At 42.4% G+C, this 14,360-nt stretch overlaps 1 protein-coding gene across 1 annotated transcript in view; it reads right to left on the bottom strand.

The window, feature by feature from the left end:
• Positions 1-2,203: 2,203 nt before the first annotated feature.
• EXOG (exo/endonuclease G) overlaps positions 2,204-14,360 on the bottom strand; it is a 35,413-nt gene continuing 23,256 nt past the window's right edge. Inside the window, exon 6 of the mRNA XM_004478387.4 lies at positions 2,204-4,035. Within this exon, the coding sequence (XP_004478444.1) occupies positions 3,574-4,035 (462 nt within the window). The 3' untranslated portion in view covers positions 2,204-3,573. The remainder of the gene's footprint in view (positions 4,036-14,360) is intronic.

The raw sequence follows: 14,360 nt of genomic DNA, 5'->3' as shown, positions 1-14,360 counted from the left end.
ACAGAAAGAGACATAAGAGAAATAAATAAATAGATAAATCTTTAAAAAAAAAAAAAAAGGGAGAAAAATTAAGTTACCTAGGCTATTCTGGTCTGAGCCAACTAGGAGGCCCACTGAATCAAATAACTCTGGTTCTGTAGCAATCTGGAGTCTGATGCCTTGAATCTGACCAAGTTCTTTGTGGTTTAAAGGGCTGGAAGGGCGTTTTGGGGCAGGGTCACACTTCAGACTCAAGGCTTGCAGTGTGGCATTAGCCACAGTGGCCCCTGGAGGTCTCCGCACTGAAGGACAAGCTCCTGGGCCGTCCTTGTGTACTCGGGACACTGGACAGAGCCTGGCCTCCCACCAAGTCCCCAGGGCCCTGAATGATACAGCAGACTCTGGGGTCTGCTGGTCAGTTCCTAAAGATGGGGCTGGGCTGGAAGGAGAAACACGAGGTCCCCTTCCAGTCTCCATGAACACCTCTAGAAGAGAAGGCCAGACCGAAAGACTGGGTGTGGAGGCAGAAGCAGGAGCTCCTGGCATGAGGCACCCCTGACCAGCTTCAGAGTAAGTTTGAACAAGGAAGCAGATGAAGGGAAGAACGGGAGGGGGAGGGCACAGAGGGTAAAGGTGTGGAGTAGGGAAGAGAACAGCTAGCACCTGGGTGCAGACATGGGTCAAGCACAGGCTCGGAAGCTTGAGAAGTTGTCGTCAACGACACCTACATACTCAGAAGGATGAGGCCAGAGGATACACTCAAGCCTGGGCTCAGCAGCATTTCAGGTGGAAGGCTGCAGGCTGAGCTCAGCTCTGCAGGGAGCTGTGCCCTCAGGAGCAGACCTACACTCTCCTGCTGGGCTCCATTCCAAGGCCTGAAGGAGGGACACAGGTTTCAGCTGTTTGATGGCCAAGGTGGGAAGGGCAGGAATGCCAGCAGGTGTTTAAGGGTTAGCATATCCAATCTCTCTCCTTTGTGACCCCTAATGTGTAAGGTCCACTTTGCTGCATACATTGGTGAAAGTCTCATGCCAGAGAACAAAGAGCCTCAAGTCTCACAAAGATGTCCCTGGGAAAACAGAAAGATTAGGGAGTGAGTCCCCCCAACACACAGGTAGGGCTTCCATCAGAAGAGCCCCCCAAACCAGCATTTCCGGCCAGAGCAGCCTTTCCCTTAGACCAGGGACTGAGGGCAAGTGGAGATGGGAGGTACCACCAAGGCAGGGACCTGGCCAGGTGGGAATGAGGTGCTCTTCTGATGGAGAGACACCTAACATGGGGCAAGACCCAGAACCGGGCACCTGCTCAGACCAGCCAACAGCTACACTGAGGGAAGCTGAAGCAATCTAATCGAGGAAAATTCAATTTATGTTTTAGAGTTTGTCTTTGGGGAACTTTTAAAAAAATTTTATTTATTTCCACCCCCCTTGCCACTTACACTGTTTGCTCTGTGTCCATTCACTGCACATTCTTCTGTGTCTGCTTGTCTTCTCATCTCCTCTTTAGGAGGCACCAGAAACTGATCCCAGGACTTTCCAACATGTGAGAGGCATTCAATTGTTTGAGCCACCTAAGCTCTCTGGTTTGTTCTATCTCTCATTGTCTTTCCTGTGTTTCTTTTTTGTTGCATCATCTTGTTGCACCAGCTCTCCATGCGGGCCAGCTTGCCTTCACCAGGAGGCCCCAGAAATCAAACCTGGGACCTCCAGTATGGTAGATGAGAGCCCAATTTCTTGAGCCACATCCGCTTCCCTCTGGGGAATTCTTAATACAAGTGTTGAGACAGCAATTCAAGCATCACTGTTGTACACCAAATAAGAACTGGGAGACACAGTTTTGTATTTTAAGCATGCATCACTATTTTTCATGACTAGGTGGCATTTCCATAGGAAATAAAAATTGAAGACACTTTATTGATCTAAAACTCAAGATTCTGCACCATCCAGGTGAAGAGGCAGTGGTGAGAAAAGCCCAGGAGTGACCACAAGCTGCTGGCAGTGCAGGTCAGCAGAGCACAGCAGGACAGGCTGCCTCCTGTGTACACGGGCGGAAGCTCTCCAGGCCCTGGAGTAACACCCAGGCCCACCATCACTTTTCCACCAAGAGGAGACAGAAGCAAAGCTAATATGGAACAGTGTGATAAAAGAGAATGGTATAAATCAGGCTACTGTATTCTGACCCCTCAATTTATTTGTTTTTACCCAAATAAAGGAGCAGAACAAGGTCAGTCATCGTCTTATCTTTATTGTATGCCTTGGTATTTCTGCTAGAAATAAACACAAAAACATCAGTGGTTAACACACTTAGACGAGTTCCCGTGCCCCAAGATGTTTTGCTGCCTAACTTATGGTAGCCCCCATGAAGGGATTCTTTGTAATCCCAAATCTAGAGATTTGGCTCAGAAAATGAGCCACTGCTTTCCCCATAGATGATAACTGTCTTTGGCCCAAAGTACCACCTGTCCTATGCTACCTGGGAAGGCAAGCGGCCCCAAAGATAAGCAAATCAAGAGCTGGTGACTCTGTGGGCACAGATCCTTCAGAGGCTCTTCATTCTTTGGAACAAAAAGCTCACCTGTAAAACAAAGAACTCATCTATCTGGCACCATATAGGTACTAAAAAAATGCATACCTGTTGGCAAGTAGGGGCTCTGATAATTCCCACGGAGCATTGCCTCTAATTTGCAGATACTTGGCTCTGTAACTGTTTCTTCCCAAAGAGCTAAAAAGGCTTCCAGCCGGAAGACAATAAAGGGCCTCTGGCTCTCCTGGCAGCCAAGAAACCAAGTCCTTCCCACCACGCCAGCCAGGACCAGATACCCATGGCACAGGTATGTATCTGAGTCAAAGGTCTCCATGTCAGGGGACAGAGGCGAATCAACCTTATGCTTGCTTTCTTCTCTTGGCTCTGAGCGCTTCCTACCTGCTATTAGACTTCTTCAGAAAGGTGAACTCTGGACAAGTTAATTAACTCTCTAGGCCTCAATTTCCTCACAGGAAAAACAGGGATAATGGTATTATTTCGGAAGGTTGTTGTGAGACAATATAAGTAAAGTACTGAAGGTAGTATATAGGGCACACTAGGTGAGCAGGAAATGTAGCTGTTGAGAGCTTCTACACAGAAAGGAGTAGAGGAACAGCAGGTCCACAGGAGAAACAAGACGCCAAACAAAGTACATGTGGACAAGGTAACACAGAGTATTTCTAAAAGCCATCTCGAAGACTTACATCCTAAGGGAAAGAAAATGTACAATACTGGTTTCCAAGAAGGCAGAGCAGAATGCATGATTCAGAGAGAATGTTGGTTTGGAGGCATGAAAATAGAGCCTACAGATACTGTACAACCAGAGGGACACAAACAGTGTTCTCTGTGTGGACAGTCAGTCCTGTCAACTCAACACAGGGCAGCCCTGGATCTGCAGGGTCAGCAGCTTCCTTGGTAACTGGTTCCCAAGTCAAATGAAAGACTGCCCCTAGAACCGTAGATCTTTCATCTTTTGGGTGGAAATTTAGTCTTAAATTCTAAAATATGTTAACCCAAAAAAGGCATGCCTGCTTCGTTATAAATGATGTCACCCATCTTCTAAGATAAAAACTAGGATGGCTTTTTCTCCTGGGCGCCTGACTGCTCCAGAGCTATGAGCTCCTCCAGTTTCTTCTCATAGAGACTGATGAACTTATCATCAGGTTCGACCCCTGCTTTCTTCAAATTTTCCATGATCATTTGGAGTCTAGGCACTGATCGGGTTCCCTCAATCTTTCTTGTGCTCAGGAACAGAGTAAACTCCTGGAAACTGATGAGCTTACAGGTGTCCACAATGCAGATATTCCTAATATCTTTTGTTCTATCCAAATGAGGGAAAAACACCAGTCCTGACAATTTCTCCAGCTCCTGGAGGCTCACTTGGAATTCAGTTAACTGGGGTTGAAAGCCAATGGCCTCATTGGGTACCACGAAGGCCCCGAGTACCAGCGGTTCAGTAGACACTGAGCTTCTGCGAGCTAGGATCACCTTATAGAGGTGTGAGGGGACCGCCACGTTGTCCTCACCAATGACCTAAAAGCAAAACAGTCATATTAGCAATGCTAATTTGTGCTGGCAGCTTCCAAATTCTTCCTGAAAAGATTTAATAGATGCATTTCCAAAAGTGCACATAAAGCTACTCAACCCCATCCCAGTGCATTTAAATTCAACCACCCAAAGGTAATGATAAACCAAAACACAGATTGGCAGAGAGGATGGGTATCTAACAGGTAGATTCTGATTACATTCTTTAAAGAAATGCCACCCCTAAGAGCTGGGGTCACATTTTCTGCTGTTTGTAGGACAAAGGAATGTTATGAGTGGGCCCTGGGTTTTTGTTTTGTTTGAGGTACTGGGATTGAACCTGGGACCTCGTGTGTGGGAAGCCACTGCTCAAAACCACTGAGCGACATCAGCTTCCCTGAGTTGTTTGTTTGTTTGTTTGTTTTGCTTATTGTCAACTGCTTGAGATACATTTGCTCCCTGGGTTTTTTAATAAGCAAAAAAAGCTGTCATTTCCCCTCCTTCATCTCAAATTTAGAACTGTAAACATCCAAAGGTCAAAACTGCCAGCTTGGCTACTCCCAGCTCTAGAAATAAAAATATGGCCCTAGTTTATCAAATTCACTAGGGAGCTAAACAAACAGCCTTTGGAGAAGCAGCCAAGCACACCATACTAGTATTACTATCTCTGGAATCACCTAGACTGTGGCTTATCTTTTTAAATTAAATTTAGTAAATGTAAATGCTGTTTGCTTAAGAGTTTTGCACACTCTTAGGCCTGCTACAAACCACAGAACTTCTGAAAGTGTCATCAAATCAAACACTTTGGAAAAGTATCCACACAATGAAGAAGCCAGAGTCAGGGTCAGACTAGAAAACATAACTTAGTTACCTGTGTAGTTTGGCTGTAATAATGAAATAATGTTATTATGAAACCTTTTCAAATTTCCTTCCAATTGGTTTAAAAGCCCTATCTGTTTTCTGAAAAAGAAAAACTGAACATCCATTTCCGTAATGGTCCTCAATAAAATGACATAATCCAACTAAAATATATGCATAAGGATTAGTGTACCTCTAGGGCCTTCCCTTGTGCTCTTTCCTGGTCAGACAAAATGGTTGTGGTTTCCCTGTCTGGAATCAGTGCAAGGCAGAGGGATGACAACTACCACGGAGGACTCTTTTCTCCTTTTCCTGAGCTCCTACCTACATGGCACACAGCAAGGCCCTTGGAATTCTACGGCTATCTGCAGTCTGTCACACACGGAGGTCCTACTGCCAAAATTAGGTGAACGAAAGATCCATCAACAGGAATGATTTCTGTTCCTTTGTAATTGTCTTTGACAAGATGTCAACATCAGGCAAAAATACAGTCAAAGCAAATAATGTACAGTAGAATACAGTAATATATTAATAATCTTCCAGTAAGGGTTAAAAAAAAGAGGAAATATACTAAGGAAAAGAAACTAGACACAAGGTACTACATATTGCTTGACACCATCTATACAAAATAGAAATACAAATAAACTAGAGAGACAGAAACAGAATAGCAGCTGTGTATGGCAGGGAAAGCAAAGAGAAATTGAGAGGTGTTGAGTTTTTGTTTGTCTGGTTTATTACTATTAGTTATTATTGGAATGATGAAAATGCTCTAATAATGATTGAAGTGATTAATGCACAACTATGTGATTATACCAAATATCACCGATTGCACACTTCGGAAGGACTGTATGCTTTATTAGTATGCATCAATAAAACTGATTTGTTAAAAAAACAGAAAAAAGAAAACCATCTTTTTTTCTTTTTTTTAAAGATTTATTTATTTATTTAATTCCCCCCCCCCTCCCCTGGTTGTCTGTTCTTGGTGTCTATTTGCTGCGTCTTGTTTCTTTGTCCGCTTCTGTTGTCATCAGTGGCACAGGAAGTGTGGGCGGCGCCATTCCTGGGCAGGCTGCTTTTTCTTTTCACGGTGGGCGGCTTTCATCATGGGCGCACTCCTTGTGCGTGGGGCTCCCCCACGCGGGGGACACCCTTGCGTGGCACGGCACTCCTTGCGCACATCAGCACTGCGCATGGCCAGCTCCACACGGGTCAAGGAGGCCCGGGGTTTGAACCGCGGACCTCCCATATGGTAGACGGACGCCCTAACCACTGGGCCAAAGTCCGTTTCCCAAGAAAACCATCTTTGAAGTTACTAAAAATGGTTGGTCAGGGTGCGGTTTAGAGTGAAGCTTATGACATTATACTAAAAATTTAGAGACACAAAAATTCACCCTCCCCTTAATCTTCAAAGCAAACAATATGCTGAGTGTGAGCTCTTTGGAAGTCCACAATTAGGCAACAAATCACCAACAGATATTACTTCTACAGAGGGCCTGTTTCTGGCATTGCTGGGAATACAGAAAGGAATAAGCTTTAGAGCAAGTGCAATTGGGGTGGCTCTCAAGAAGTTTACCGTCTAGAGCAGCCCAGGCCCACAGCCTTCACTGCAGAGCGTGCAGTTAGGTACCAACACAGAGCACAAACAGCACTGTGGGGTGCAGGGGAAGGTGGGGTCCAGAAGGAGGGAGAGCCAGCTGAGCACAATTTACAGGGACTGGTGGGCGAGGGGTGCTAAATGGGCTTCAAGTGTTCCAGGTACAGCTGAGAATCCAACAGCATCGGCAAGCTCTTGGTGCCACCTGGTGGACATCTCCCATTACTGCAGCAGTTCTCAAGGAGACTCCACATTCACTTGACTATTTCCTCCCTCCAACTCCTTTGTCTACAAACAAATGGCAACTAATTGGTTGTGCCCATTTGCTGCCAAACAGAGCTTCTAATCAGGTTCGGTGAATTCCAGCCAAAAGTAACAAAGCTTGACATACAACTTTATCTCACAGAAATGTATAATTCTCTTAGATTTTTCAAGAACTGACAATAGATGTAAGACCCCTATTACTAGTACTTTTGAGAAATCTCATGAACACAAATATCTAATAGGAACCACAAGGTGTGATTCTTCACAATATTCCACCATAATATTTTAACAAAAAGGGGCAAAACAACAAAACAACAAGGGGGTAGGGAGAAACAAATAAATCTTTAAAAAAAGGGGAGGGGGGATAAAATACTATCCCTAGAAATAATGAGAAAAATGAAAACAGCTGCTCGCTACATTCTCTGACTCAGGAAAAAAAACAACTTCAACCTGTCTAAAACAGGACTGTCCTATTTGGAAATACAGAAAATCCTATGTTTCTTCTTTCAATTTAAGACTTACTCTAAAAAAATCTATTCTAAAATATTTAGGGGCTATCTTCTTTGTAGACAACTCACACTGTGTATTAAGTTTTCCCATTATTCAGAAAACTGGACAACTTCCAGAAAATGTTTCTAGACACTGCTGGGGTATTAAAGCAGCAGGTTTAGTGGGCTGGAAGCTCCAAGACCTGGTCGAGGCCTGATTTTGCCACTAAGCTACAAGTCACATCCACCTGTATCTTGTTTCCTCATTTACAAAACAGGTAATAGAAATCTCCATGCATTATAATTACTAGTATAAGCATATGAATGTTTTTTCATGAATTATAACAAATGTACAACACTAATACAAGGTGTTAATAATAGAGTGGTAGATAGGGAAAAATACACCTAATGTAAACTATGGATGATAGTTAAAATTACTGTTTTAATAATCTTTCATCGATTGTAACAAAGTAACAATTGCTTAAAAAATAGCACATTTACAAAAAAGTGCTATCATCAGTTGTAGCAAATGCTGCACACCAATGAAGTTGTTGGTGGTGGGTGGTGTATGGGAATCCTGTATTTTACGTGTGATTGTTCTGTAAACCCACTTCTCTAACAAAACATTTTTTAAAAATCTTCATGCTCCCTATCCCAAGAATTGTTACAAAGATACAATGACATGTTAGCTTTAAAAAAAAAAATTTAAAAATCTGCAACACCCATATAAAAAGCTATTTTTCTAGTAGATAGATGTCATTCAAAAGATGAGGATGCAATTGCATTGGTACAAAAGATGGCTTTGCAGGAGAACAACAGAGAAACATGGAATCAGGCAAAACTAGACCAGTTAAAGGTCGACACTGGAGTCTCAGGAGAGACGATAGGTTGGGAAGGCACAAATGATGCCCAAACAAAGGACTCAAGGACTTAAATGAGCCAAATTTGCAGTATCAGTAAATCAGCAATAACCCTTTTCATATAAATTTAGGTATAAAAATACTTTACAAAGGAAATTCTCGCTGTTGTTAAATTACTAAAAGGCACTGAACACTCTTGTCAAAAAAAAACTGTAACAAAATCTAGAAATCAATTAGGAATAATTAGAAAATGTATCTACCACAACCGGAAGCGGCACTCACAATCTGAAGTTCATTTTCTTATGGGCTGGCTGGCCTGAGCTTGTTCCCATCCATCCAGGGGGCTGAAACGGCATCTTAAAAGCAGCACCCCCGCCTCTTCAAGCACACACACCCATCGGGGCCTTCACACTGACTCAGACCAGCACAACATCCAGACTAAGCCTGCCTATTTATGTCATATTTTTACACAGCAATTATGCCTTGAAATATTAAGCAGGGTTATGAGGGAAAAAATATGCATCTGCTAGAACAAGATAGATAAAAGACATATGATTACATTTCCCTGGTAAGACAAAAAAGAAATTCTAAAAATAAAACTGCTGGGACAAATCAAGAGACCAGGCCCTTAAAAAGCCAATCAAGTGAAAGAAACCCCAGCAGTTTAATAAATAGGGAATCCATACCTGAGGACAGTAGGAGCAAGAAAAGTGAGGGAGTTGCAGAGAGCGGGAAGCCAACAGGACCGTGGCTGGCCCTCATGTCATCCGTAAAACCTCTGCAGATGCTCACGCAGTGGCTCCGACCCGGGGACTGACCATTACTCACACTGGGGTACCTGGGCTGGGCTGGGGGGTGGGAGCCTGCCAAGCCAGAATACGAAGTGTCATCCTCTCATATTGCTGACTCTACTTAAAGATTTAGGGTGGGAGTAAGGAGAAACTTAATCAGTAAAATAATTTAAAACACAATTTTAAACTTAAACTAATAGATGTGGAAATGAACAAAAAATGGCTGAAAGATAAAACAGGCGACTTCAAAAAAAATTACTCCTTCCACTTCAGGATCCCTAGAGTAGTATTTGCAATTTCCTCTCCTTCTAAGAGTTGGTGAAGGTTTAGAAAGTGCTGCTATAGAAGGAAAACACAGACTGTTAAATCCTTCTTCCATTTCCACCACCACTGAGTTGTAAAATCCAAAGCTCACGCTGTCAGGTCAGAATCTTCACGCATGTTTCATTTGTTCAGAATCAATCTCTTCTTGAATCTGACACATCAGAGAAAGCAAACAGATGACCTCAGCTAAAATAAAGGGGGTAATTCTGATTAGAGATGTCAGATGACTCACTTCTGATAAAATCACTGCTACTAATCTTCCCTTAGGCTCACATTCACTTAAGTCTTAGGATGCCATGTCACACATACTCTGACATTTCTGCCTAGTGATAAGGAATCCTCCTCTTGGCCCATTTTTTGTTCTTATTTTTGCATGCTAGCCAATATCACTTGTAACTTCTCTCTAGCCATACTATCTTTATCTACTAGCCTTCAGCACTTATATCCCTTTCCTGTAGACTCTGAAAGCTTCAAAGAGCAGTGCTATAAGACTGGCAAATCTCATAAATATCAGACAGACCCATGTTTGGATCACTCCTTTGACAATTTCTAATTACGTAGACTTGACCTCTCAAAGCATATATTTCTTTAACTATACAAGAGGATAACTACTACTTTTCTACCCCCTGTCCCCAAATGGCTCCCTCATCTTTTTGCTTGTTGTTTTGGGGTTTTTTTTTTTTTTGCTCATTGTTTTTGCTTTTCTTTGCTCATTGTCTATTTTTTCTTTAGGAGGCACCAGGAACTGAACCCAGGACCTCCCATGTGAGAGGTGGGTGCTCAATTGCGTGAGTCACATTCACTCCTTGCTCATTTTTTGTTTTTTTTTGCTCCTTGTCTGCTTGTTGTCTGCTCACTTTTGCTCCTTGTCTGCTTGTTTTTTCTGTCTGCTCATTATTTTTGCTCAATGTCTGTTGTCTGCTCATTGTTGGTTTGTCTTCTTTAGGAGGCACCAGGAAACAAACCTGAGACCTACCTGTGGGAGGCAGGCGCTCAACTGCTCGGGTCACTTTTACCTCATGACTTTTTAAAGATTTGTTTTTTATTTATTTCTCTCCCCTTCCCCCTGCCCTCTGCTCTCTGTGTCCATTCCGTGTGTTCTTCCGTGTCTGTCTGCATTCTCGTCAGTGGCACTGGGAATCTGTATCTCTTTTTGTTGCGTCATCTTGCTATGTCAGTTCTCTGTCTTTGTGGCGCCACTCCTGGGCAGGCTGCACTTTTTGCGTGCAGGGTGGCTCTCCTTGCGGGGTGCACTCCTTGTGTGTGGGGCTCCCCCTATGTGGAGGGCAACCCTGTGTGGCATGGCGCTCCTTGCACGCATCAGCACTGTGCATGGGCCAGCTCACCACATGGGTCAGGAGGCCCAGGGTTTGAACCCTGGACCTCCCATGTGGTAGGCGGACGCTCTATCAGTTGAGCCAAATCTGCTTCTCATGACTACTTTACCTAAGGTTGTTTGTACTTCCTCCCTCTACTTCTTCCTAAGTACAAACATGCATGTTTCATTGCCTGGATAGAAAACTAAATAAATATGCCCATTTCCATTGGGTACAATTCCCCTAAAATTAGGTTCAGAGCATAGCGGTAAAAAAGCAGTAAATATTACACGGCTGGATATGAGAAAACACTTCCCAAGCATTCTGAATTGCCATATATCATTGCAGGGCATTCCTCAGAAACAAGTACTCACAATCCAAATCAGTTTTTCTTTCAAAGGAACAGACTGGTCTCAAGGACTGGGCAGTGCTACGTCTCCTTTCTCAGCATCAATAATGGACATCATTTTATCCACATTTCTTTTATCATGAATTGCCTTTTAAATGGCCCTGCTTGCTAAAGAATAGTCTGAATTTTTTTCACTGAGTATTTAAGGTTTCTGCCACTTGGCTCCACCTTTTCCTTTTATTTTTGCCACCTTCCCTTGTGAACACTCTAGCCCAACTCTCTAAAGAACTTACCACTTCTCAGCATATATTCTACCATTTCCTACCTTTTCCTGACTCTTTTTCTTGCCCAACTTTGCCTCCCACAAGTTTTCCTTAACCCAGTTATCCCCAGTTTATATATGTGTGCATATATATATATAGAATTTTGGGCCCAACTAAATTACTTAAAATGAGAAATTGAGACAATTTTTCCAATTTAATTTATTAAAAGACCAAATATTGCTTTCATGCTAAGAGATAGACTAAAGATTTCTAGGTTGAAAATTCTGTCTGAAATCAAGCTTGCTCTGAAAAATAATGCCAAATTTAACAAAAGTTGTATTGTTATAGAGAAATTATTAGTCAAAAACACAAATATATAAAGTAGATATTACTTTGTTATGCTTCTGAGAAAGATGGAACCCACAGGCCTCCCTCAGGAAAAGGACTCCTGTTGCCCTTCAGCTTCACATCCACGTTCCCAGCACACACAGCCACCCGCTGTCTTTATCACCATGGTCTATAAATCCCCTTGAAAATCAGGTCACAAGAGATGCAGGAGAAAGTTCATCCCAACAGCGAGCCTCCAAAGAAAATAGTATTGTGTACTAGGCTCTTTTTGATTCTCTCCATCCATTACAAAAGGCTGAAAATAAATGTGAACACACATGATAAGCAAAAGAGCAGAACGAACATTCAAGAAACCACCTCCCGTCCCCAATGAAAGGAACCAAGTTCCTTGGGGAAATGGAAGATCCCAGAGCTTAGCTAAGAAAGGTACCAGATAAGCCTGGAACATCACATTAGGCCAGGAAATGGACGAGGACAGCTCAAAAGGACATGGGAGCCAATGAGAAAGGGCCCACACTGGCCAAATCCGAGACAATCTGAACATCAAAGTGAGTAGTCAGAGTAAACTGGTTAAAACTCATTGAAAAAAGTAAGAATCCATGAGTCCATACTGACAATAAATAGAAAGGAAAAGCTCTTCCTTAAAGAGACTATCGTCTAGTAAATGTAGAAAGAAAAACAGAATCATCATTTGGCAACTACCATAGTGATAACTAATCAGGCAAGAATCATCAATGGATGCTAAAACCAGTGGGTCAAAGTTTGAAGAGGAAAACAATAAATACATGATCTCCAAGTATTTCCCCAAAGATTATTTATCAGTTTCAAAGGGGGAAATGGTAACTTAGCAGTGAAGAAATCTAGCGAATACCACATTAACCAAGTGACCAAGGTCTCTACCATCAGTAAGACAAACAGACATCTTTCTGTCTCCTGAGGTGATGCACTAAACATGTCACTACTGGAGTAGTCCTGCCAAAAATATAACTAGCATCTAATCATGAGGACACATCAGACAAACCTAAACTGAAGAATATACTACAAAACAACAGGCCTATACTCTTAAAAACTGTCAACATTAAAGACAAAAAAGCTGAGGAACTATCACTTTCATATTAAAGGAGAGTATAGAGACATGACAACTAAATGCAACGCATGATCCTGGATTGGATCCTGACTCAGGGAAAAAAGAAGACATTACTGGGGCAACTGGTAAAATCTGAATATAGACTGTATATTGGATAATATTCTTCTATGTTAAATTTCATGAATTTGATCATTATACTGCAGTTAAGAGTGAGCTGTAAGGATCTTATAACTAAGGATGGTCAGTGGATGAGAGGCACCAGGGATATATGGAAAAAAGTTGCTTAGTTCTCACAGCATTCCTCACAGGAAGGATTATGCAAGGAAACTCGTCAGGAGCATGGGCTCACCCAAGTAGGTGGGGTACAGAGGCTACAGTGGCCTGGGGACTATGCCTTTGGGTTACATGGGGGAAACGTAGCAGCTGGTCAAGTTAAGAGGAAGGGATTGGAGTTTGTATCTGATCTTCACAGGGGTGTGCACTCAGATTGGATGTGGGGAGGAGAGGGAGATGCTGCTCATCTGTATAAGCAGGCATCAGGGAAGGTCTCTGAGGGATCTAACAACAGGGTTGGAGATGCTGAGGCAGCATGACAATGTGAACAACCCCTATTTTATTTTAATTCACTACAGAGAAAAAGGAATAGTTACGCAAACATGATACCTAAAACTCACTTTCACATAGTTCAGAAAACAATAACAATGTGTGTATAAGCACATGCACACAAAATATATGTGTGTATACAGAAATACAGTGAGGGAGGGTAGAGTGAAATGTGGCAAAATGTTAACTAGTGAATCTAGGTTAAAGTTATAGAGGCATCTTTGTATTGCTCTCGTAACATACTGTAAATCTTAAATTATGTTGAAATAAAAGGTTAAAAAGTGTCAACCTGCTTTGCTAAAGATATGCAAAAAAAAAAACTAATAAGGATTAAAGTGGGTTTTCAGGTCAAGATGGCAAACTGAGCACAGGATTTTGCTTTCCTCTCCTTCCAGGTAAAAAAAAAAATTGAAATGGAAATAAAGAGGTATGAAACAACAGAACACAGTCACGAAAGTCCTGAGAATATCACTGCCAGATAAAACAAAGAGGAAGGAATCAAAGCTGAGAAAGTGCAGTTGGGATTCCTAGAAGAGCAAAATACAGATTTTTCACAGACTCTGAAACAGGCAAATACTGAGTGGCCAAGTAAGTAAAAGGTGTTAAAATCAAGACTGAGGAAATCATCTGTAGAATTACTGGGCAACTAGCAAAAGCAGCAGGCTTTTGTCCTGCCTCCAGGGTGAAGGCAGAAAAATATTCTCTAAAGGAATGGTTTTCAAACCTGATTATGCACATAAAATTGCCCCCAAAGAACTTATCATACATGTAGATTCCTGAGTCCCACCACCAGAGTTTTAGAACATTTCAGACAAGAAAAGACTCAGAAAGTTTCTCATTTACTAACTCTTCCAGAAAGAATTTGGAGATGTACTCCAACAACACACAAAAAGAAGAATCTAAGGAAAAGGAGGAGAAGGGAGTCAGGCTTACTAGAATGTAATAAAAAGAAACAGAATGACAACTGTGCTGCTGACTTAAAACATTACTGGGAAACAAATGTTGCTCAAGCAATTGGGCTCTCGTCTACCATATGGGAGGTCCAGGGTTCAAATTCTGAGGCCTCTTGATGAAGACAAGCTGCCCGCACCAAGAGCTGGCCCACACAAAGTACTGGCTCACATGGTGAGCTGGCCCGAGCAGAGTGCTGGCCCATGCGGAGAGCTGGTGCAGCAAGATAATGCAACAA

The sequence above is a fragment of the Dasypus novemcinctus genome, chromosome 26, assembly GCF_030445035.2.
Source record: "Dasypus novemcinctus isolate mDasNov1 chromosome 26, mDasNov1.1.hap2, whole genome shotgun sequence".
Lineage (NCBI taxonomy): Eukaryota > Metazoa > Chordata > Mammalia > Cingulata > Dasypodidae > Dasypus > Dasypus novemcinctus.
This window is presented reverse-complemented; position numbering and strand designations above follow the sequence as displayed.